This window comes from Equus quagga, chromosome 1 (genome assembly GCF_021613505.1).
Source record: "Equus quagga isolate Etosha38 chromosome 1, UCLA_HA_Equagga_1.0, whole genome shotgun sequence".
In the NCBI taxonomy this organism is placed as follows: Eukaryota; Metazoa; Chordata; class Mammalia; order Perissodactyla; family Equidae; genus Equus; species Equus quagga.
Window position 1 is genome coordinate 41,656,507 of NC_060267.1, and position 26,661 is coordinate 41,683,167.

Sequence of the window (26,661 nt, forward strand, 5' to 3'; positions counted from 1 at the left end):
CACACTCTGGGGTGTTTTCAGAGTGGCTCGAGCAGAGAGGTAGGGTAGAACAGCGGGAGCTGTGCGGATGGGTGAGGTGCATGTGTTCCTGCTTAGACGGGCCAGAAAAGCCAAACTTAAGAAATCTGCCTATGTACAGAACAAATCAACTGAAGGGTTCTTATTAATCTGCCGTCTGTGACTTTCGTTATTTTTCAGGTTAGTTCTGAGTTTTGTTGCCTTTTAAAGGGAGAGGAAACAAACCACATACTATTTTCTTGTGAGCCTTTAAAAAAGGGCAGGGATAAAAAATAAGTTAGCAATGTGATGCCATTATTCTTTATGAACAGAAGCATCATTTAGCCTAAATATTCATGGGGAAAAGGGTGCTTTGATCTTTTTTAATACTAGAACTAGATTAAACTTGAGGGTGCTGAGAAGAAAAAAAGTTTTTTGGAGTTCAACAATCGAATCCTTCTTGGCCCTTGAAACAGTTCAGCCAGTGTCATTCAAATGTGGACTATTTTTAAACTTGACCTTTGACAGGACTTCTTAAAATCTGGTGAGGCTGTTATGATAGTGGCCAAAAAGAGAGGATGACTTGGAAGTTTGAAAACTTAGAAAAATGAGATATTTTAAAGCTGCCAGTGGTCTTTACAGATGCAAAGTAAAAAGGAGAAGAGGTTGGAGAGAAGGGGACCTATTTCAAGAAAAAAAAAGAATCTGTCAAGGCCTCAAAAACAAGCCTATGAAGACGGGGCAGTAATGGTGAAGAAATTCAATGGCTCTTTGACCAAGTTAGTCTCAGGGCTCCGGGCTGCTTTTCATTCTAGCATGTGAATTTTAAATTGTAAGAAATTCAAGTAATTGCAGGAAGTGTTTCAGAGGAGGGTGGGAAGGGGTTCAATCTTCTTTAATAGGGAACGAGTTCACAGTTTGGTTCTTGGGCCACTGGAGGAAGGGAGGAAGGGCAGTGTGTCATCCGCTAGACCCGGCTTGTGGGGCAGACTTGCCCCGCCAAGCAGCGACTTTAGAGAGTTCATTCACGGAAGTCAGAGACTGAGCAACTGCAACCGCCCCCAAGACATTTCTTAAAGGGGAGGGCTGTGTGCTTTTCCAGTGTATTCTGGTAGCAGTTTGATTCCCTTGCTTTTAATTTCCATAATTGGTAGCTTCAGAAACGGCTTCGGAAGACAGTTTGCTTTAAATTTGGCCACCTGGTCCAAAATGCCCTGATGATTATAGGAACCCTACCCTTTCCCTCCGGCGCTCTTTCGCAGGACTTCTTTTGGACGGGTCCAGGAGGTAGGGTCCTTCCTGAGTCGACTCCTGCAGAGGTCACTTTTTGTGCGCGGGGTCGTCCCCAGCGTTTGTGAGCAGCATATGCATGTGGTTGTGCTGACTGCGCTCGCAGGCTTGTAAATTTTCACCCTGGGAAATTAGCAACAAAGCCCGATCTGTCTCGTGGCTGCTTTGCACTTTCCGAGGGCGGCTGTACTTGACTGAGCTGCAGAACAGGCACACGAGAGCGAGCGAGGGAGCCAGCGAGAGAGGGAGGGAGAGAAGGAAAGGAGAGAAGAGGGGAGGGGTGGGGGCGAGAGGTAAATAGTCTTAAATCGGAAGGGAGCAGCTTCTCTGTGGTCTTGACAAGCGCTGCCTGGGCTCCGCCGGCTCAGTAATAACTGAGTGACCTTTTCTTTGGCTGTATTATGTCTGGCTGGGAAGGGATTGCATTTTGCAGCTGAGAGCTGGGGCTTCCTTCGGCTCGGCTCCTCGCGTGCTGCTGGGGTAAGTTGTCTGGAGCCTGGACGGAGAGAGACAGCTTCGGACTGCAGTTGCCTAAAAGGAGGACACCTGTGGCTCAGATGCGGTCAACACCATTACTTGGCGGATCCTTGAGGACCTCATTATTTTAAACTTAAAAAATAGAGATTCCCTCCCCCTCTTTTTTTTTTTTTCAAACAATGCTTCTTTTTGACCTTTCCCAAGGAGAAGCGCTACAAAGCAGCCACTGTGCTTTCTGAACGGCCTCCCCCTGTATCGCTTAATTGAGAAGGTAAGTGCAGCAGCTGTGTACACACGCGTCGGCTTATTTGTGGTGTATGTGTCTGCGGGTGCGCGCGTGCGTGTGCGGATGTGGGTATTTTTTTTCTTCCCCAGCCTCTCCTAATGAGGCATAAACGGGAGCTGCAGCCCAGCTCCGCACTGCAACTTTTACTCGGGCTGCAGCTCTGCTGAGACGGTTTTGTTTAAATCATGTGAGGCTTCATTATTTTTATGATGAGACATGAAATAGATGCAGGCGGAAGATGTTGATGGAAGGAGAGAGCGCGGCTGCGGCGCGGAACGTCTCAAGTACGACTCGAGTGGATAATAGTCAAAGTTCACGCTGAACTGCAGCATTTCCACATCCCTGACTCCTGGGGAGAGAGGGGCAGGGAGAGTTTGCAATTAGGAAATGTTGGCCCTGGCCAGGCCCTTAGGAAAGGGATTCAGTCCTAAGGGGGTTCCGGACGCCCTCCCCTTACTTGCTGAAATTCATGACCCCCCCACCCCCTTCCCTTAAGAGTTGAAATGACAATCTTTTGGTTCTTGTTGACACTTCTGCCTCTCCCCACTCTGCCATAAGCACAAAATGTTGCTCCTACGAGATAGAAAAGTGACAATTTGGAGGGGTAGGGGGAGGTGGTTGGGGTAGCCAGAAGAGAGAGGTTCCGTGGAACAAGGTGCCTATGTCTAATAGGTTGAGATTCAAACTGATGCGGCACATTCTTACGGGGGCTGCCCAGATTGCTGTTATGAAATACAAGTCAGATTTATGATCTTTTTCATATTGAACATGATATGCTATGCTAACGCCGCATGTGACAGTTTAATCAAATCCATTTGTTACCACGAAGCTAAAAGGGGCCGCTGGGATTTTAGGATTACGGGCAGAGTTAGGGAAGCATGTGGCTTTGTCATTCGCCATCATTTTGCACACTGCCACACTGCGAGGGGCTCTGTGTGTGCGCCGTGTCTCGTCTGGCCGCCCTCATCCCTTCCCCCACTGCCTACCGCCACTCCGACCCGCTCCCAAAGTGGCTTCACAATAGTCGGTCCTCGGCGTAGGCTGCGCACCAGGTCCACACTTGAGCTAAATCAAGGAGACCCCCTTCTACGTCTACCTTTGGGCTGGGTGCTCAATGCGAAGCTTCTGCAACTCAGGCACGCCTAAGTCAACTCATGCAGAAAAAGGAGAAAAGTTTTGGTAAGGTTACAATCTATCATAGATGCACTTTACCGGCGCTCGGCACTCTTGGCTGCTCAGAAGCCTTCCTGCTCTTCCGCTGCTTTTGTGTCTTTCTGAAAGATCCGAAATATTATTGTTGTAACTGCTTTGAAAGACGGCTGCTTAAACCAATTAATCTTGCTAGGTGCAACAAATACTGCTACATTCTTTGCAAATCATCCCTGTGTGGCTGCAAAGACACAACCACAAAAGCCTGGAGCATAAACTCCGTAAGGGATTCTTTGTTAGAGTGTATGTATGTTTCTTCTTTTTTTTTTTATTTTGCATGTGAGCTGCATCAAAATTGAACTCAGTCTTGCAAATCTCTTGTTGGCCTTTGCCAAGCACTAGCACTTTGCTGCCATGGTAACTGTAATTAAACTGATAAGAGTGGAAAAATGTCAGTATCTCTGAGCCTTGCAGCTGCATTGGAGAAAAAGGGAATCAAATTGGTTCCCAGCTCCATTGCTCAAAAAGGGGAGGGGGGGGTAGTGGAAGGATGGGGAGGGGGGTTGGGAGTTGAAGGGGCAGAACAGAGTTAAGCAGCTCCAGCGCCTGAGATCTGGGGACATCTATTTGCATTGTTGTCCCTTAGGGGGCTGCAGCCTGTAGGGATGCTCTGGGCCAGTGAACAGAGAGAAACAAGCTTTTAGGCCCAATCCAGTTCTCCAGTCCGGGCTGGGGGCTGGGGAGAGGATGAAGATGGGCAGGAGGAGAGAAAATCTTTTGTTTGGTACCTCTTGGCAATCGAATGGCGGTGTTGGCCAAATTCTTTTAATCTGTGTCACTGCTCCCAGCTGCAGAACCTGCATTCCCATTTTAGCATCTTCCTGAGGCACCTCATCTCTGCCAACCCCCTTTATGGATTCCCTCTTCCTGTTCCTTCTCCCAAATTGTTCTCTGTGTATCTTCCGATGGGGACAAAATGTTTTCCATTCACTATGTGTAGTTAGTCCAAAAATATAAAAGACTGGGTCTAAGTGCTGCAAATCTTTTATTATGATTATTTTTTTAAACCCCTGTGTGTTGTGGAGTTGTGGTTACTTTGTTGTGTTAACTACTGAAGCTGAGACTGTGCGGATGAATGGCACAGAACAAGGGAACATAATGGAGGCAATCAACCGTTAGGCCGCCTCACAATGCAATCCAGGCAATTAAAAGCTCACCAGAGTTTAAATGAAATGGTTCTACTTATTTCTGCACACCACACTGCACAGGCTATTATTTATGTCTTTTTTTTAATTATGATTTCCCTTAAACTGTCAAATAACTCAGAATGGCAGGGTCTCAGAGGCAATAAGAATTTCCCTCAGAACAATTTACATGCCAATCTAAAACTAGTTATGAGTGCTGATGTGCTATGAGCAACTTGTGAAATGTTTCTCAGCTCGGAACACATAACTTTACCCAGACATGTTCTTCTGGATGGTGAAGGGAGGCTGCTGACCCCTTTATGCCTTTTTAGGTACATGGTACCGTGGTGACTACAAAATAGTTCTTTTTCTACAACTGTTAACTCGTGCAGTATTGAAAAGATTTCCTTTTCAAGACAAACGTGATCTCTAAAAGAAAGTACCAGGATGGAGTGGAAAATATCAAAGTCCTTTTATGCCCAAGGCCAAACAGAATGTAAGAGTTTCAAATATTAATTGGCCTCTGAGTGCTAAATTAAAATGTCAACACAACACAAACAGTTTGTGAAGACAAGCAAGGTAGTGTTACTTGTGCCAAATGTTGGTATTCCTCGTTTTGGTTGCAAAGCACTTTGAGTAAAGATAGCTGACCTTCCATGCTTGATGGTAGTGACACAACTCAGGGAAATGTAGCTTAGGATTTTGACAAAAAATTTTCAGCTTTGTGATATAAAATAAGAGCCTTATAAATTGGATAATTAGAATAACCACTCTTAATATGTCTCTAGCTGTTTTCAGAAATGAAATCCAGAATGTCATTTAGTAAATCAGAATTTCCCCCTCCCCCAGGTATATGGTTAAGAGGCACTTGGGTATGTTCTGTACTGTAATTAATGGGATTCATTTCTTGTGGAACCTTTCTGGAAGACGGTAACTAGTTCTGATCAAAAGAACTTCATTTGTTAGAAGTTCTAGAGAGTAAGATTTAGCTGAGCTATCAAGGGTGATGATTAATCTACACTAGACCCTTAGCTCCTTCAAAGAAAAGGAACAGAGAGCAGGCTATAGGAATACCACCTGCTCTTCTGTACAGATCCAGCTGCTAGTCTGCAGCTCTAACGACCACGGCTATGCATGTCATACAGAAGGAACAGCCACCCGGCTTTCTTCCCTGCCATTCCCTATTCCATTACTCTACCAGAGAAGTTTTCTAATGCAAGTTCAACATCCTCACAATATTTATGTGCAATTCATGTATTATTTGTAGCTAGAAAAGTTCCTCAGCTGTGAGGGTACGGTGCCTTGATGTCTCTTATCAATGTGATAAAAGAAAAAAAGGATTGTGAAGATAGCAGAGGTGAAGCCTTCAACATAAGTCATCAGAGGAAACTGAAGAAGGTTTAGTTCTTTTGGAGTAGGGAAATACGCAGAAAATCTCCAGATTATAGTTTGGCATTTCTTTTCTTGAAACTGTTTCAAGTGTATGCACATTTGGTGTTTTGTATCCTTCTATGTCCAAGTTTAAAACTTTATGCGGAGGAGAGGAAGCATAATATAACAGTGGGATCTCTGGACTAGGAGGCCACCAAGTCTAGGGCTTAACTGTTCGGCTTTGAGCGGGTCCCTTGGTCCTCTTAGGCCTCTGTATCATAATTTGTAAAATGAGGGAATTTGGAATCAATGATGTCTACAGTATTTTATGGTGCTTAAATGAGTTATTTGATAAATTTCAAGCTCTGAATAGTTGGTCCAGCTGTTTTTAAAGCTAGGTGTTTGACACTTAGGAAAGAAGGAGAAACTCAAAGGCAAATATCCTTTCAATGAGAAAATGTCATCAAGTTGTAAAACCCATAGAACCCAGCTAGACTCCTTATTTGTGACAGAGGTATATCTCTAAAATATATTAATGTCCCTATGTCTAGTATAGTATGTATATAATATATTTATGTATGTAGGTTTGTGTAATTTTATATATATTTAGACTTTGCCTTCTGTTTTTTCTTTCTCCTAAAAAATAAATCAGTGCATGTTCATGGCAATAAATTACATAATCCTATGCTTTAGTTTTATATAAAAGCGTGTGGTACATAGTTAGGTAATCTGCCATTAATAGGAGCACTGACCGATGCCTATGAGTACAAATACTTTCTTAAAATTTTAACATAATGAATACTTTTTATATCAAGGGCACAGGAACAAATATTTGGATGCAAACAAGTAATATAGGATTGGTGAGCTTTTCGGGTGACTGCCTGTGTACGTAACTAGAAACATCTCTACTGCTAAGTAAGGATGGTGTCATCCCATCAGGGTGCTTTCTCCTTCCACCATCAAGCGCCTATTAAGTGAAATTTTTAACCAATAAAGAAAAACTCACTTTTGACTCCTCTACACTGTGCACGGACTGATTTGTTAAACAGTTTTCTTTTAAGATTGTTAGCCATTTATGTACAATTTCTCCCTACAGGAACTGCTCTGTGTAGAGAATGGGGACATGATACAATTATTTATTATTACTTAACTTCGTGTATATAATGTTAACCTACTATGTACAACATGAATTCATTATTTTTACCACTTTATATGTGTGACTTTCTAAGTGATTTAATACAGACTTTATAAAGTTTGAACCTGTTTGTTTCCAAAACTTAGTTTGATTTCAGTATGGCCCTAAAACAGAAAGTCTAACCCTTCTTGAAAGAGGCAACATTAAATATTTAACTTGTTTTGAGGTCTTTGGACATCGTTGGATTCTTTCTTGTAGTCCCAGCTCTCTTTTTTGTTTTTGTCTTCCTTTAGGTATACAAATGCTCTCAGTCCAGCCAGACACCAAGCCGAAAGGTTGTGCTGGCTGCAACCGAAAGATCAAGGACCGGTATCTTCTAAAGGCACTGGACAAGTACTGGCATGAAGACTGTCTGAAGTGTGCCTGCTGTGACTGTCGCTTGGGAGAGGTGGGCTCCACCCTGTACACTAAAGCTAATCTTATCCTTTGTCGCAGAGACTATCTGAGGTAGGAATTACCCTTGCACACCAGTGATGACTGGATTCCTTTTAAAATACTTTTGTAAGTGTATTTTTTTGTTCATTTCCTTACGACCAGCTTCTGTTCCTGAAAGCTGTTGACCTGGGAGTCTTCCAAATGTTGCCAGGTGCCTGTTATGCAAATTACTACTTAAGCAATGGCCAGCAAAACACAGTATCTAAAGTGCTCCTATTTAGGGGTAGGCTGTTCCCTGCCTATACTGAAACTGCCAGTTCAGGTCAAAGATGTATTTGGCAGAAATCAGCAGACAATTTTTTTATTAGAGCATAAGGGACAAGGTAAGCTGAATAGAATGATAAGTTATTCCACTCTCTTTCTGTTTTAGATTTGTCAGAGAAAGTCTGTTTGAAATTTTTAACTGGTATTTATTAGGATATTTATGTAGAGTTTTGAAAACTTTCCCCAAGTGTGAATGCATCACAAAGATAGCACTGAGCATTGACCAGCTTCAGCCTTGCCTGTAGCTTTATGGAAAATAACAAAGTAAAGACCCTCCATCATTATGGGGAAATGATAGCCGCTCTCCAAACTGTAAGTTTCAGGACAACTCAGATGTTCTTGCTTATGAAGCCATGACACCGACTATGCTTGTTTCTCAGCCTTTAGCACTCAACGTAAGAACTTCTACTTAAGAAAAATTATTTTGCTTTTCAGGGAACTTTGTGACTTGATTCAGCTACAAATTACTGATATTAATAAAGTAGGATCTATCAAATTAGAGAAATGATGTATGGCATCATTTGGGTTTTCATATTTGACACAATTAATCATTTTTCTAGTCTGACATCAAGCGATTTATTTGGAATTTTTTCCCCTCATGACACAAAATTTATCAATCAGCAGTAACTCCTTAACCATCGTGGTCATTTTGAGGGTGTTTTCTAGGGAATTTGGTGCTTCTGAGTGTATAATTCAGTTATATTCAGTCCAATTTAACCTTTATGTGTGAAAATATATTGTTTGATTAACGTTAGTGGAAGAGGATGAATGCAGCAGTAGTGTTTATCAGATTCTACTATTCCCCCTCTTACGACGTCCTCATCTGACAGCCTCCTGACTAATTATGACCACTTGTTACAACTTCTCTGTGTTCCCTGAGTGCGCAAAACAGGAGCAAGTGCCAACAATGGGAAGTGACTCTCTATAGCTAGAAATTCCCTCATTGTGGTGGCACAACTAATCAGAATTAATTTATTTTGTGAATTCTTTTAGAACTGCAGTCTTTGAACTTTCCTCTTTGAAATCAAAATGTCTCCTGTGCTCATTGTGAATTAGAGCCTCATTTCCACATAAAGCATTTGTATTTGCTTTTAGTGATTTAACATTGCTTCCCAGTTTTGCTTTATCTTTACTAACCAATATCCATAGCTTTTTGACCCTTTTTGACTTTTACATTTGTTTACAAGTGCAGTATCTCAGGTGGATTTATTTTACAGCAATTCCAAAGCAAGGAGTTGATACAGTCTGGGCAAGATTAAGGTGTTCTAGTAAGCAATAAAGACAAAAATTGAGTAAAATTTGAAGAAAGTCTCTTGAAATATCTGGATTTTTTTAAATCAAATTATAAATTTGCTAGTGAAATACCTGTACTGTGAGTGAAACTGTTTCTGGTAGTTGTCAATAGAGTAGCGAGCAGAGAAAGTAACCTTAGACTTGCTTCGTGTTATTCTTCCCTATGGTCATAAAAATATGATGTTAAACTGCTATTTGAAAGTCTCAAGTAAGTGTGTTGTTGGAGGGAATTTATCAAAATAGTTTTCATCTCAGAAATCCTTATCTATCTCTGAAAGATTCTCTGTGTTGCTTTTTATGATAGAACTTTTAGTTAATTTCTGATAGGCTCAAAGTTTTAATGCTCGTTAACTTATTTTTCTTTTTCAAATAGAAACTCTTTCAAATAGAAACCCTGGTCCCGATGGCCAATATATTCATTTTTCAGAGTACAATTTCCTCTTAAATCGGTTATTACCATATTAATGGCTAGTTGTTATGTTAACAGCCTAAGGGCTGTTAACATTTCAAACCAAGTTGTTAACAGCAAGCTTATCCCTTATTTAAACTGAAGGTTTGCTGTATATAACATGACTTCTTTGTCAATGAGTAATTCATCAACACTTAAAAATTGCATGAGTGAAATGAGGAAGTGGTATGTGTGTAAAACACTGTTTCGTGTTATAGATTATCCCGCAGATGTGGTATTTAGCTTTATGTGGAAAGCATGTATCTCAATGAAATTGTGTCGATGTTCAACAGCATGTGTCTCTGACTGGCAAATTAAAGTAATCTGATTCTGAATGTCAAATAGACAAATACAATTAAGCAAATTTTCTTTACTAGTTAATTTCTTTGGATCTGTATAAATAGTCATCCAAAAATGTTTTTTGAATGCCTGCTGTGTGAGAGGCCTAATTTTAGGTAATGGATGAAATTAAGGGAAAAAGGGAGGTGCACCTAAAATTGTTACTATCTAATTGCTTATTAATTACACAAAATCTGTAATATGATTAGTGAGCAAGTAGTTGTCTATGGCTATTTTCCTGAGCTTTGAAAATAATTTTTCTTATTTCCTTTTTATTTCACATTTCCTTTTTTGTATTTTGCACAGTCAATACATAACGTTTAAATACTATTAAAAAGTGGTTTGGTTTTGTTTTTGGTGTTTAGATATATGTAATTTCTTTGAGGCACCAAACAAGCCATAAATAACTTACAGGTTTGTATTACTCTGTCTAAATCTCTAGGCATCTAAGTAAGAATATGAAAAATGATAAATAATAGTTTATCTGTACTTGTAAATTATTGGTTATAGATATTATCCTGTGCTAAATAAGTTTTTCATATTGAGAGAAGAGTGAAATATTTTTACCAATTGTATTTAACTTCATTAACTTCTTTCAAAAAAGAAAACAGAAAACACTTCTAATGCTGAACAAATCTTGAAGTTCTAACTTTTTATTTTGCGTTACTTTGAGTAGTGATAGCGATGACATGTTTTTACAAGTTCTATGAATGATGAATAAAGAGTTTAAATCATAAGATATTTTCTTAAGGCTTATACAAACTATTATTGTGGTAAATTTGATTTCTCTCTGATCTTTTTTCTCCTTTGTGGCACAATTAGCTATAATTTAAAGAAGAAGAAAAGATTTTACATTTATGTCCTGAGTTTCAGATCTTGACAGTTCACTTTCCATGATGGGGCTGGTATATTATCTTTTATTTTTCTGTAGAATATAAAATGCACATATCTGATGAGAGAGAATTCGCCAGTTTGTAGGATGTTCTCCGCCTTCGGAAACTCATTAGATAAAGGAACAGAAGGACTGACTTTTAAAAACTTCCTCTATTAACATGCTTTCTGACTTAAACCATGAAGTCAATCTGCCCATCAATATTTATATGCCAAGACCCAGAAATGTATCTGTTCAAAACATATCCACTACATTTATAACTTTCTTATTTTTAAAAGTTGAGCTTATGACAAATTAGACATGGAAGCATCTTTGTACCTTGAGCTAGAGTTCAGAACTAATAGAATGCCTAAAGTAGATTAACAGTTTTTGTGTAAAAATAGCACAGTTTTAGTAATGATGTTTACAAGACTGTAGTCACTGTTAAACTATCTGTCATCCATATTTTAGTCTGGAAAATATGAATGAAGTAGTTAATACATAATCAGAGCTTTAGAATTAAGATTTTGTGGCAAGTGTTGAGCAGTCAGAACTAGGAGAAATGACAAAATACTTTTCAACTTGGAGGCAGTAAAGAATATTAGAACTTACCACTTAAGCTTTTGGGCAATTTTTGCTTGTTTTTTTATTTAAGCCTGCAACCTCTTACTTGTGGTATATTTTAAGCATTAAGTCGATATAGGCTGTATCTTCTGTCTCTACAAATAGTATTTTACCAGAGAGTGTATTCAAAGCTGTTTGCTGTGCTATGTGCCATGGAAGCTGCTTATAGCTCTTCCTATATGGCAAGATGAAAATGTCTTATATAAAATTTAATGCAATTTGCTATTTTTATATATGAGGATGATTTGTTTAAAATGAAACTATGGGGAAAGAGCGATGCTTAATGCTCTACCGTACTTGCCAATTAACAAAAAGGATTCGAAGCTGCTATGCTGACTACAAATTTTATATACTTTAATATAATAATATAATAACTTAAAAATAGAAAATTAAAATGAAATACTGCATAGAGCATTAATCTAGCTATAACTTATTTCACACTGATCAACCCTAGTGCCTCAATTTTTATATGATTAAATTTATATTAGTACATAATTAAGGCCTTGAAAGTAAACATGAATATATTGTTAACATTATTTTATCTGACAATTCACTGCACAGGTTCTTTTCTAATGTTGAGTAAAGTGTTCAGTTTTTTTCCTTCATTGTCACCTTTTTAATATTAGGGAATTAAAAATATCTTCCCCAGAAAACATTGCATTATTGTTATTTGAAAAAGCACTTTTTATTGTTTTAGATTCTGAAAATTTAAGCTTTTGCATGGAATGAAACTTGTCCCAAATAAACTTTGTTTTCTACGAGCTTCATTTGAGCTTTCTTACTTTATTATAGTAATAACTTTTATTATATTTAAATATCTAAGCTAATCTTAGATTATGAAATATTTTGGCATATGAGTGTGTTAGACAACATAGTCTGTTAAAAAATACTTTATATTCCTTGTAAATTATCATACTTTATAGCTTTATAAAAAGCTTTAAGTGCATTTTTCCATTTATTATAGGAAAGCACTACTGAATTCTATTTCAAACATTTTAGATGATATGCGTTCATGGACTAGTACAAATCAAGTGATAATTTTGTTTTGTACAGAACTTTGATAGAGTGCCCCTCAATTCAGAAAAAATTTGTGGATTCACACTAGATTTCCTGAGTGACAACTTCTTTGTAACAATCTCTGTTAAAAATATTTCATCTACATACAGGATTTCACATTTGTAAATTTATCTAAAATATTTTTTGTCCTTAATTCTGTGATGCATCTATTTTCAGTGAATGAGTATTTAAAGTAGCTAGTTATTTCAGTTTTGTGGCTTGTTGTTTTGGTTTGTTTTATAGACTTGTATTTTCACTGAAAATACCGCCCCCCACAAGAATATTAAAATACAAAAATACTTCACACTGTTTCTATATCTTCACTATTTTTTATCTTTTTATAAAGCATGTAGTACTTCAGTTTGGATAGTTTTTACACATGAGATGGATAAGTCAGACATACCTGACTTAGCAGAAAAATATTCTGTTTCTACAAATATATTTAGGATTAAATGCATCTGGAAGAAGTACATTTGAGAATTGCTAAAAGTGCTTATTTTGCATTTTATAAAGACATAGAACTCTGGAAAAGAATCTCTATTTTTGGTTGCTCTGAGAGTATATCAAAGTAAGCCAGCACTTCATTTATAAACTCGTCATTAACTTCCATTAAGTGACTAATAATAAATTTTAATGCTGTGTTTTGACTGCATAAACATAATTTACTAAGGAATCTCATTTTTAAAATATGCTGAAAGTAGTCCTTTTGCAAATGGTTTTGATGAATATACGCATTGTAGAAATGTACTGTGTAGTGCAGTATTTTGGTCTCACATAAAAATTGTATAGCCTAAAAGAACAATTGAACCAACCTAAACGACCACTGTATTTTTCTTCATTACACTGTGAGTCATTGAAATCTTTTGGTATTTGGTTTGAAAACATTTTCCACTTCCTATGAGAATGTCTTCTCTTATTCAAAATTATGTACTGCAACCTCATCCCATTTTCCAGAAAAAAAAAAAAAATTAGCTAACATTCTAACTTTTATCAATAAATGTTAAAATATATGAGTTGTAAATACAGGACAAGATCTTGAATACAAAGAAAGTAAAAATAAAAACAGCAGTATTCTATTCAATTGACAAGATTTTTTTTTTAAACATTTGCATTAGCCGTGTCTCTTTAAAAAAATGTTTTCCTTTCCTTTAAATTTTTTAAATTGGTTTGTATAAGTGATTATTCCAACTGAGGTGGAATTTCCCCTTAAGCATTTAAAGAGGTGTAGGTGTATATCTGTATGCTGCACATACAGATATTAGAATCTATAAAACCTTAGAATGAACATTAACTTTTGTCATAATTGACTTTCCCCAGATTCCCATAGTTTGGCAGGCTTTAAGACTTGTAAAATTCAGATGCTTGAAGCCAGCTAATTTCTTAGTATTGTAAACGATAGTACTGACTTATTCTTATAGAGTGCTTACCATTCTAAGAGGAAAGATAAGTTTTCTAATCCTATAGAATGCCTAAATTTATTCCCTCGTGATTTTTATCACCCAGTTCTGTTTTTCTCAGCTCCGATGGATTTTGATACTGTCCGTTCCATTCTGTTTCTATGATCGTAACATACTTGTTTTAATGATTAACCATATGGGTACCCTTTTCGAGATATTTATAAGAAATTTATTTTGAAGTGGGAGTTTATATTGTGAAGCAAGAAATGTGGCATTTAGATTTTGCATTTCTTACCCAAAGCAATTTCTTTTCCTTACTGAAGGTTTTCTGGCCCCTTATTAACAATATTAATAACTTTTCTCTAAAGGAATTAGGACAAGCATACCCTTTCATTATATTTGTCAAACATATTTACTATATTCACACACCACCCACATCCCCCACCTATCCATTCTGCTTTCTGCCATATAGTGTCAAAACTTCTTGATAGACCTTTTCCTTCCCAACAATATATCTTTTGTAGTTTTGTAAAGATTCTAAATCTTTTGCTGAATTCTTTTCCTCCATAGTGTTAGCTTTTTAATGATACAAAAACCTCTTTTTACATCATAAAAAAAGTTGTGGACTTCCCTAGTTTAAAGCAAAATCACACTTGAGATAAATAATCATCTTGGAATAGTCAGATCAGTGATTTGAAGTTGGAAAATTAACATTAAGCTGCATGTGTTAAGTTAGAATCTAACCAGCATGTGTTGTTATGATTCAATTTAATATTAAAAACTCTCCAACTGGGCTACTGGGAAAATAAAAGACTCTTAGGAACTCAAAGATTATTTGCAGAGGAGTACACCAAAGCCATATTTAAGTAAAATTGTTATTACTAATGCAGTAAAGCATCGGCTACATTAAACCCATCCTATTAATAAAAACAGAAAATCAGTTTTAGTAAACATAAATATCAGATATGACAAGGACTAGTAAGGGGGCAGGAAACTTCATAAAATGTGCTAATGCCAACATTTAATGGTAATCTAAATACCACAGAGAAAAAATAAATTTCCATCTCATTTATGCCGTGGGATTCCAACAGGCAGCTTCATGGGGAGAAAAGCAGATTTTAGACATTGCTAGCTTATTCTTATTTTCTAAAACTTTTAGAACAATACTATGTTTCTCTTAATAGCAATTCTAACAGGAGATGCATACAATTCTTGAAATTATTTTATCCTTTTTCTTCTTTTTAAAAGATTTTGTAACCTATTAAGTAATGTCCTTTGATAGATTGCTCACGTTTCACCAAAAATAACAGGATCAAGGCTGTTGTACTTTGACATGCCTTATGGCATTGAGCATGATGCTTATTTTGTGTTTATCACCTGCTCAATAAAGATATATTCTGGCCAACAGCTACATCTTAGACTGGGCAAGATCAGTGGTTAGCACCTGTTTCTTTCCTTGGGTAGGTGGGGCAGGGGTGGGAGAGGCAGATGGAAAAAGTAATCATAACGTCTAACACGAAATATGGGAATTAGTTTCATTGGGCAGATTTATTTGTATTTTGCAGGTGAGAAGTTCAACTATACTGTGAACATAATTTTAAAGCCTGTAAGTATTGCACGTGAATATTCACTGAGGGATCATTTGTGCTTTGAGAGACACAAAGAAATTATAAGATATTGAATTACCTTAAAACTTATAAACTAGTATTTCCTGTGGCCATTTATTAGGAAAAGAAATTTAGAAATGTTGTGAGCTCAAGAATCCCTACTCTCCACAGTGCATCCTTGCTGAGTGGGTAGTATTGGGATTTGTATTATGATTACATGTTTTCTCTTGCTCTAACAGTTAAAAAATGAACACCATTTAGTCACTTAACAAATGTTTGAGTGCCAAAAGTTCATTCCTATGAGTAATGTAGAATATTATAATTCTAATTGATTTTATATAATATATAAAGTTATTAATATTTTACTATGTAAAGAATAAGGTAGTCAGTCCTGGAAATTTGGGAGAAACTTAAAGGAAAGTTATTTTTCAAGTTTTCTACAACTGATGAAGTCACCATTGTTGTTGAATAACTAAGTAAAATATATAAAGAGTTTAGTTATGGCCCACGAAATCAATAAAGAGAATGAGAATAGGTATAATCAAGACAGATTAGAACAATTTCTGAAGAAGGCAGGTTACAAATAATAAATAAAAACTAGGCTCTGTAAAAATCCTTTTTTAGCCAGTAGTCCTATTTTAAAAGCTGAGCTTCGAGCTTCACAGTTATATTTTGGCTGCAGAGTAAGATAGTTAGCTCTGTAACTTTCATGCTGTTTGCATCGTTTCATCTCTTATCACAGGTATTGGTAAGCTATCAACAGATATACAATTGACACCCCTTGCAAAATGCCTAGCATACTTGGTCCCCGTTTTCCCTTTCAACATGCATCATTATTCTATGTACTCTAAGTACTGTACAAAGACCTAGTATATAGTACTAAATAAAGCACAGAGATACCTCTTCCCCTTGTAGAATTTCTGTTCTAGTTAGAGGAAACAGATGTCAACAAAATGAGTGTTGAGTACATTAGGAGATGGTAAATGCTACGGGAAAAATAGAACAGTATATAAGGTTTGCAAAATTGATATTAATGCACAATCGTGCTTGTGTGTGTGTGAGACAGAGAGAGAGAGAAGGATTTGAAAAAGTAAACAGGGCAGATAGGGACAGTCTTGTTAAGATGGAGACTTGAGTAAAGACCTGAAGAAAGTGAAGGAGCTAGCCACAGGGTTGTACAGGAAGGACATTCTTGGAATAGGGAACAACCAGTACTAAGGCCTTGTGATGGGAGCTTTTCTGCTGTGTTGGAGGAACATCAAGGATGCTAATGTGGTTAGAGTGAGTGAGAGCAGAAGAGGAAAGGGTTAGAGGCAGGCACTGTGTGGTCCTATGGTGTCCCCTGTTGCTGTCACAACCTAGAATGCCCCTATACTTTTCTAAATGTCCTCTAAAGAGGTGGTAATACTTCAATTTGAGAACCACTCTGAAACATTCAGTTAGGCTGCTATGAACTGAATTCCGTTCAGGATTGCAGAACTCATCTACTAATTTGAATGGGATTCGTTTTCATTTATTATTTACTGGTAGTTTTCTTTTGGATGTCTTTTTATTTGGCCTGGAGGATGACACTGTGTGATTAAGTAGTAGTTGTGAAATGTGAATTTCAAGAAGACCTTAGGATTTCGTCACTGAACTATCTGTTGCTAATTCATGGGTGATGGTATGGTTGTATGTTTAAGTCAACACATCTATATACATCTCCTAAAATCGTGAATGGACTATTTATACATCATAATATCTCAGTGTGAAATACCAAGGAATCCTCATATTGATGAGCTCGAGCTGCCATGCAGCACGCATGAGGGTGACACCGTAGCCAAAGGTGTCATTAAACCCTGTCCTGATCACAAGGTAATTGATATTTTTTGAATACTTACTAATAAAAACTGCAAAGATGTGGATTTTTCAAAGGTTGCCAATTTTCTGCTATTGAAGTGGAAACATCAGTTATTCTAGGTCTGAATGATGATTTTTTAAATTATTTTTCAAGTCAAACCAAGTTTTATTTAATTGAATTCTTTTCTAATATGAAACATTTAAAATAACATATGTGCTCTAATTATCATAAATATTTCCAAATGCAGCATTTAGAGAAAATACATCAAAGACGTATTGTTATTTAAAACTATTTAATCGCATCCTTGATGAGATGAAACAAATGCTATATGTGTTCTGTTTATACTTATGTTTCTCACCCCTAATGTAACCTTAGCTCACTAATTTTAGTAGCACCTCAAGAAGAGCTAAGCATTAATCTTCAAAACTAAAAGATTAATATGCATTCCTGTTTGCGAGAGTGGGATATGTATATACAAATTCTTTACTTTTAAAAATTAAAAAGTTTAAGTAAAACGTTAAATACAAGTCAAAGTGCTTGAGCCTAGATTTATAGTTATAAAATGGGCTCGGATGCATCAAGGGTATTGGCTGAGAAGCTATGCTGATGTTACTTGAATCTTAGAAAGTGCCACAGCGGAATGGGCGAGCTTTCCAAACAGCAGCCATCTATACCTCATGCACAAACAAATTCAAAACATACTTTTCAGAAAGCTGGGAGGTGGTGGCCCGATGGCTTCACAAGTCTTAATTCCTACTGTCGCTCTGCATCCTCAGTGTGTTTTTGTGTTATAATTTCTAGCAGCCCTCCTATACTTTTGGTGGATGGGACGTCTGTTGTAACTGCCATCTTGTTCTAGTTGAGTTGAAGATCTATATTCCTAATCACTTGTGATTCTCATCTTCCAAAATGGATCAATCTAAGCTTGATTTTAAGGAAAAGTTGCCTGATCATGACCTAATAGTTTACTTGGTGTTTTATCTTGTCAGTGATAGTTATTAAACTAACAATTATCTTTGCAACAGAGATAACGTGCTTATTTGACTGAAAGTGTTAAATGCTTTGTCGTCTTGATTAACTGTGGATTTCTTCAGTAACCTGCGAAAAAGCTATACATTTTGAGATTAAAATTTTTTAAAATATGTTTGATTTTCCTTTGAGGGTTGATCTGCTGAGTAATAAACAGAGCCTTTATTTTCACCACATTTCAGTTTTTTACTGTGATTCTAAAGTCACGAGCTTATCCTACATTCGTTTTAATGCATGTGGTGTACTTCAAGTTATTTCACTGTGTTTCTCATTATTCAACCACATTGAGTGTTGCTTCTCCCCCACCAACTGTTATTAATGGCAAATTAGTCATATATTGCTGTTATGAGGCATTTATCTGCTGGTTTTTACCTTCTGTGAATGTCACTTTATGAAAAGAAAAATGTCTCACCAGATCTTGCTAATTCCTTAAACATCTCCCAAATTAGGTGAGGTGAGATCTAATCCAGAGGTTTCAGAGGCATGTGAACTGGCCTAATGGTGAGGAATCCAGATTTGAAGGACTGTTCTGCTATGTCCCAGCTATAGATCCTAGGCAAGTTACTCAACCTCTCCAAGCCTCAGTTTACTGATCTGTAAATAGGAATAACAGGCCCATTCATAGACGTGTCAGGGGGTATCAGTGAAACACCATAGGGAAAGAATTGAACACACTGGCCAACTTCTGTTGTTATGGGCTTCTGTTGTTATGAGGGAAGAATAGCACTGAGTTATGAAGATAAGACAGTTGGAAAATTAAACATGAGCAGAAGATTAAAGAAACAGATTAAGATGAAGTTTAAGAGTGATTAATAATCAAGAATATGAGAGGCTACTACTATAATTAGAGTTTTTACTAACTTTTCATCTACAAAGAAGATAGATGAAGAAATGCCTAAATACCATGTGTACCTGAAGCCATATAGGAAAAAATATTTAACAAGGGAGGTTACTGGAAACTGGAATGGGTTGTTAAATTAAGATTATAGTATATTTTACATAAATTAAGATGAATTTGAATCTTTCAGGGAATTACCGAACGTATGATTTTCTTTGCAACTGAAGTGGTAGTTGTCTTAAATATCTTACATGCCCACGCGCTCCACATTTTAGCATGTGGAAGTTCTATGGCCTTGTAAAGCATTATATTTAATATCCCATAGGGTAGAATTATACATAAAATTTTAGCTTGCTTTAGCTTTCCTTTATAGTCCTGATTTTTCTGTCTCTTTCCTCAAGCGGCAAGGACAATTGAATGCCAATATCTTTTTACTGATATTCCTTTTCACGGTGTTCTCTAAATATTTTATTTGTCTTTATTCCTAAAGAAGTTTAAGTGTTCACCTTCAATTTAAATATATATTTCTAAAACATAAATACTCCACTGTACATTTTTTAAATTTGGAAAACAATGTTTAAAGGATAAGATATAAAATAAATAGAAATAGAAATGCTAATAATTGTTTAAACATCCCTGGGATTTACGCATCCCCAATTTAGAGAGCACTATTATTTCTCAATAGCTTTTTAAGCTTAATTGAAAGTTACTAGGTAGTGATACTTGTGAAGAAAAAGGGGGAAATACCAATACTCGGGAAAAGAGTTGTAAAAGAGAGAAGTGGTGGTTGTTTGAAAGAAAAGGGCTTTCCAAGCTTGAGCTGATATGTTTTGCTATGTTCATTTAATATTAAATGAAGGTTTTGTTTCTTGAGAAATGCGGCATTGCATGTGGACTCTTTCTAAAGCTACCCTATAGCCACTGGCAACATTAGTATGAGACAGACTTTCTCTCCCTCCCCCACAACCCCCTATTCAGGACACAGTGAGATTTTAGACAGATAAATGTAAGAGAACCCTACGTACCAAAGGCAGTGTTTACTGCATGTAATACATATCATTGTTTGTCTCCTGTAGTGAAAAATACCTGTGTCGTGCTGTTAAAATGCACTCCTGACAGACCAGTGCTTGCTATTATAGGGTCCATTGCTTAAAAAAATGATACACTGACAGAAATACAATTTAAGAAAATTTAACACCAAGGGTAGTCAACCATGTAGGCTACTATTAAGGGGCCAAAACTCAAGGACAAGGGTTTATTTAAAAAAGAGGCACAGTTTATTTGCTAGTAGTAGGCAAAGTTAAAAGGAAAAAAAAATCGAACTTGAATTCCTTGCTCTCTAGTCTGTAGAAAATTAATGAAAGCAACAGTTCAATAAGATTTTATTGCAGAAATGTTTAAGTGAAACATTTTAAGAATGCTTCGGAATTTTTAAGCAGTTACTTACCATTTAGAAAGCTGTAACACTGCCGTGCGTAACAAATTGTTAGCATTGGATCCTAGGCACACCCAGTGATTTTCTTCAAATGTGTAGTCAGAGCTGGTTAATCGGAATCACTTTGTTCATTTCATTTTTGTGTGTGTAGCTTATAAATATATTTGAGATTGACAAGTCAGCAGCACCCACAATTACTACAATTTAAAATGTAAGCTATTGTCCAAGTACCCTTATGGGCTTAGTTTGGTCGCTAAATGCATTAGATTTGTAACAAGGCCTTTTGAGAAGGAAAATAACCAAATGTGAGATGGGACGAGATATGTTGGATTTCAGAAGAGTATGTACAGGATGTTCTAATGAGTAAACTGCTACTGAAAGATGATAAAGCATGTGTTTTTAAGCTATCACATGGCTCTATTATTAGAGGAGAAAATTCCATGAATTTAGATGAGATGTATTATCTAATTTTACCATTTTAAAAACAAATCTGCATCCAGTAATATTTGATGCCAACTGTGTACGGATTACATATTCCTTTGGGAGAAAGTTTACAGAAGTAATGTAATAAATAATGTGAGCTTCAAGGAGCTTAACTCCGGTACCAGAGAAATAGGAAAAACATCGTCCACTGCTATGGAGAATCAAAGATGCTTATCTTGCATTCTCTACCCTGATGGTATAGTCTTATGGTCATACCTAGGTTGGGCCTTGGGAGGCCATTGATCTTGCCAAGAAAGGAAGTCAAAAGATGAAATGCAGTGTCTTTGTAGACATCATTCAGAATTGAGTGGGCCTGAATCTGACAATATTGAACAACAGATTTTTCTATGGACATGGAAGGTAATGCCTATTGTGAAGTTTGTCCAGACACATTGTCCAGGGCCTCTGTGACTCAGTTATGTGTTAGAACAGACCCAGAAATGCTTCCTTAAGAAGACTGGGATCCTCACTTGTCCTTGCCACAACCATGCAGTGGCTCTCCATTCACGTATGTTTTATTTAAGTTTCCTAAATTCTATACGTGGATTTTATCATGTCATGATATCTCTGCACTCTGTGTTCTTGCCAGAGATTGCAACTTCAAATACTGCTTCTCAATTCTTATTTTTTTAAAAGTTATCTGGAGGAAATAGTATTTATGGTGACATGCCTGAAAAAATGGATGTTAAACTATTTCTTCTGACAGTTTTAAATGTACCCTTTGGATCACTCAGAGCTATGCATTTGACCTTGACCCCTGTTGTTTTGGCCTCTCAAAAATGTTCACAGAATGTACATCAGAGGTTCACCATTAGCCTGTGTTGAAGAATATTCTAATAAACAGGTACAAAAACTTCAGTGTCTTAAGGATAATCTTGTGGGCTTTGTTTATACACAATGTCCTACAGACTCACTGTTGAAAATTCCTCCAGATCTTAGAATAAGAAAAGTTCCTGAGACTCTAAATGATTAAATGGTGTTTTTCGTGGGCTTTGTGAATCATATATTGTTTACATTTTTCCTCTTTTCTTTGTCTCTTGGGAAGTTCAAATCCAAATTTACTTTCTATTTCTGACAACTGTTCAGAACTATATGATGTGTTAATATATTCTCTAGACTTTTGTATTCTTACTCATATTTTTTCTTTATTATGATTATCTGGAGTTATTTATTTCATCTGAGGATGATTTTTGAAATCATCGAAATGAAATAGTCTAAATAATTGGAATGAGTGAACAATAATGGAGAGAAAATAGAGGTGGGAACACAGGGCCTAATGCATGAGAAATGCTCAGATAGCTGACTGAAGGGAATTGAGGAAAAGAAGGATGTGAGGAAATTAATTCTCTGGTTTGGATATTATATATAAAATATAGATGAATTTGAACAATATTTGGAATAGTATTTGAGCTTATTCTATGCAGGTTGAGGATTGTAGCAGATATAACCTTTTGTGTTCTTTAATTTTCATCCTTTTTGTCATGTGATTATTTAGCATAAATGTAATCCATTATTTTAATATAAACATATGTATGCAAATCTTATTCCATGAAGTAGTAATCAATAACTTGTTTTTTACAGTGATAGTTTGATGTAAAATAGGCTGAATATTTATCTCACCGAAGGCTTAGACAGGAATTATAAACTCAAATGCCTGCAGGTTCCAGGGTCCAGGCAGCTAGAATAATGTAGTGAACTGGGGCTTGCGTGCCCCATCCAAAGGGAGCAGCCATGACTTATGCCAGCAGACTGTGGGACCATGAGCCTAATATTGCTGATTTCTCTGCATAAACTGGATTTTTTTTTCTAGATATTTAAATAAAATCTCTTGGATTTAAGATATTGGCAACTCATTCTAATGTGGTACACAAGCCACTAGTACATAAGCTCTTAATCAGAACCTTAGAATTCTAATTTCAAATAACTGAGCAAGCTCTTTAATCCATACAATTGGCTGAGGTGTTTGAAGATATTTCTTAGCATCCTGAATTCTTAAAAAGGGGATCATCAAACTTCAACCCACATAAGCCAATTATATCCCTAATTCAAAAATCTCCTGGGAGATTTTGAAATCTTTGAAATGAAATAGTTTAAATAATTAGAATGGGTGAACTGTAATGGAGAGAACTATGATGGAGAATTCCCTGCTCTGTGTGTGTGGGGGGGGGGGGGGGGGGGCAGCGCCTCCTGAGAAAAGAGCTCCTTTGCCTCTTCTTGAACCTCATGGTAGCCATTAAAATTTCCCTGAGATTAAGCAAGATATTTCCTGGGACCCTCACTGTGCCAAAGTTAAGACATTTGAGGCCATCCACTTCTAAACAGGCCTACCAACACTATAATTATTTGTCACTGAATGAAAGGCAAATTCACTCCCACCACTCCCACCCACCAATGTTGATTCTAATCCTTTCTCATTTCCATTCCTTTCCTCATTCTCTGCAATTTCTCCTGTTACCTGAGCTCAACGCTTTTCCATTGGGACCTCTGGAAACCTCATGCCATTGTCAGTAATCTTGCCTATGTCCACAGTTTTTTAGCAAGATGATTTTTCCATCAAAACATCATCTTTTGAGTTATTATCCATTGCTTTAACTGAAACCTGCCTCTCCTTTAAGGAGGCGGTTTTCCTTTCAGCTGTCCACAAGGGCACTGTACTACTTACGCTTGTAAATCTCATGTTGTTCCATGAAGCCAAGAGGAGAAGCTGGCATACTCTTGGATATGCACAACCATCTCCACTCACTAATAAAAATGCATCCTCCAATGAAACTCACACATTCTAATTGTACTACATTTTGCCCTTGCTCACTCCTATCATTTCTCTCTCTCGCCATAATTCTAGATTTTAAAAGGCTTTTAGCTGACCCATCTGAAACCTAGCTCTAACAAGTTGAACCTCCTTAACCCTACTGAATATCCAACCCTCCTTTCCCAGGATCACATACAGCTTCTTGTCCTTAAAGAAATATATTCCATCTTAGAAATCTGAACTCCACAATATCCTGTCTCACTTGCAATACAACTGCTTTTTGATTTCAGACATTTGACTCTCCAACTATGTCTTTTTCTCCTAATTTAGTCAGATCTATCAGGCTTCTCCTTCTCTGCCTAGCATGAATTCCACTGTTGGGAATTCAAGCCCCCATTCTAGCCCCTTCTACCATGCTTGTCCTTCTCTCTCAGCGCTCACCAAGGTTCTAGTCTGGCAAGTTGACATTGGTATACCACTCCCTCTTTTTCACTCCTGTAGCATGGCTGAGTATTGCTGGAAACAAGCAAATAAAATATATGTGTGATGCTCCCACAAATAATTGGTTTCTTCTTTCACCCAGAGTCAAGGGATGAGCCAGTTATTCGTACTTGACTACCATCCTTGCCCACGACCTTTAACAGCTCTACTGAACATTCATGTTCCCCTTGAGGACTTTATTTGGATAGTTGTCCTGTATCCTCATTCTCAGCAGATGCCTTTATTGCCTCCTTCAGAATTCAAGCGATCAGGCTTAATATAAATCAGCCTTTTACAACTATTTACATCTCATCTACTTTTCCATTTATCTTTAACTTCTTTTGTCTTGTCTTTTGTGGATGAGGTGCTCCTATTCCTTTTAAGGCCAATTCTATGTCCTTGGCTCCATTCCCTTCAATATCCTGTGGGTCTTCTTTTTTGAGGTATTTCCTTTTTCTTTAGTATCTTTAATATCTCCTTTTCTATAGACTTGACTCTCAACATATGAATCTACTCAAGACTTTCCCATTCTGAAAAAAAATTCTTTATCCCTCAAATATATGTTGGTATTATCCAATTCCTTTACTGTCCAAATTTTTAAAAAGAATAATCTAGGGGCCAGTCCAGTGGTGCAGCAGTTAAGTTTACACATTCTGCTTCAGCGGCCCAGGGTTCACCAGTTCGAATCCCGGGTGCTGACCTATGTACCACTTGGCAAGCCATGCTGTGGTGCTGTCCCACATATAAAGTAGAGGAAGATGGGCACGGATGTTAGCTTAGGGCCAGTCTTCCTCAACAAAAAAGAGGAGGATTGGTGGCAGATGTTAGCTCAAGGCTAATCTTCCTCGAAAAAAAAATAATCTACCCTTGTCATCCACACTTCCTCAACCTCATTTGCTTTCCATCCATTTGAGATTTGGCTTCTACCTCTAAGGACTCTACTGAAATTGCTCTACCTGATATCTATGGACATTTTCTCAGGGACCATCTTATAGCTTCCTTTTTCTTTTAATAGTGTTGATCATTCATTTTTAAAAGCTTTCTACTATCTTGAATGCCATGACCCTAGACAGTTCAGATTCTTTTCTGGGTATCTCACCCCCATTAGACACTTAAAAGAGTGAAAGATAGTACCCTAGGAATGCTAGTCTTATTGAAGTATACTTCTTTTTCCTAGGAGATATTACCTGTCTTCATGGTTTTAATTCCTGCTCATATTGTGATGACACTTAAAGCTCTGCCTGCAGTGCATTACTCTCCTCCAAGCTTAAGCCCTGGACATCTAGCAACTTCCTTGGCACTGCAATTTTATGTTACACAGGAATCTCAAGCTCAGAATGTTTAAAACTAAACTTTTGCAAAATTAACATAACTCTAATATAGTACCTTAAACTGATAAAGATAACATAAAATATATAGAAACTAATTTTATTTATGATTACAGATATAAAAACTTGAAAGAGATTAGCAATTAGTCTATCAGTGTATAAGATGAGTAACACACTAGGAACAGATATGCAAAGAATGAACACCAGAACATGTTTCAACCTAATTCATTATGTTATCAAACTAAAGGAGGAAACACCATGGCTATAGCAATATGTGCCAGAAAGGCAACTGATAAGATTCAGTGGCCATTGCAAAACTTCCAGCTAAAGAGAAATAAGAGGAAACCAGTTACATATGGTTAAGAAAATTTACTGAAACCTAACAGCGAATATATAAAACAGTTAAATACTTAAGTCATTTCCCTTAAAATAAAAAAAAAGCCAAGGATAGCCACTGTCATCACTTTTATTAAATGTTGTTTTAAAGATTCTACCTAATATAACAAGATAAGAAAATGAAGTAATCAGTATAAATATTAAAAAGAATTATTTTATTTGTAGATAATTGGGAAAACCCAAGAATTAAGAAAATTTGGCAGAGTAGCTAGATAAAAGACAAGGGAAATAGAATTTGTAGTTTTGCTCTATGCCAAAAAATGACCGTGAAAAGGACAAGAAAAGAAATTCATTGAGTGGTAGTAATAAAACTTTTAGAATACATAGGCATTAGAGTCCAGCATTTCCAGAAGAAATCTTTTAAAAGAAAAACTCTACTCAAAATTGTCCTCTATTTTTCTGTTTACATATACTGGGTAAATATAGAAAAAATTTCAACTGGACTGAGGGCAGAGGTGTTATAATAGCAATGGAATTATGAGGGTTTGTTATAACATTGTAAAATAAAGTCCACAAAAGTATGGCTCAATGGCAAATATTTCTTGAGGATCTACTGGATTCCAGCTACTGTCCCAGGGATTGGAACTGTAGCAGTGAAAATAATGGACAAAAACCTTTGCATTTGCATATCTTATGTTTTAGTACTGTTTATGAGATATTTTTCATGAGCTGGGAACTGTGCTAAGTGCTTTACAGATGTAATCTCAGCCTTTGGGAACCTATTATTATACCCATTTTAGAGACAAAGACACTGAGGCGCTGGATTATTCAGTTATTTAGCCAAGATTCCTAAGTTGCAA

The 26,661-nt window shown here is 36.8% G+C and overlaps 1 protein-coding gene across 7 annotated transcripts in view; it reads left to right on the forward strand.

The window, feature by feature from the left end:
* The window catches only part of LMO3 (LIM domain only 3), a 58,273-nt gene that overhangs the window by 1,561 nt on the left and 30,051 nt on the right, over positions 1–26,661 (forward strand). The window contains exons 1-3 of one of the 7 annotated variants that reach the window (XM_046658203.1): positions 51–198; positions 1,969–2,035; positions 7,183–7,396. In XM_046658203.1, the coding sequence (XP_046514159.1) occupies positions 7,191–7,396 (206 nt within the window). In that variant the 5' untranslated portion in view covers positions 51–198; positions 1,969–2,035; positions 7,183–7,190. Of the gene's footprint in view, positions 1–50; positions 199–1,114; positions 1,285–1,589; positions 2,036–3,138; positions 3,230–7,182; positions 7,397–26,661 lie in introns of those variants that run through there. The other 6 variants (XM_046658112.1, XM_046658298.1, XM_046658395.1 and 3 more) reach the window with 6 other exon arrangements.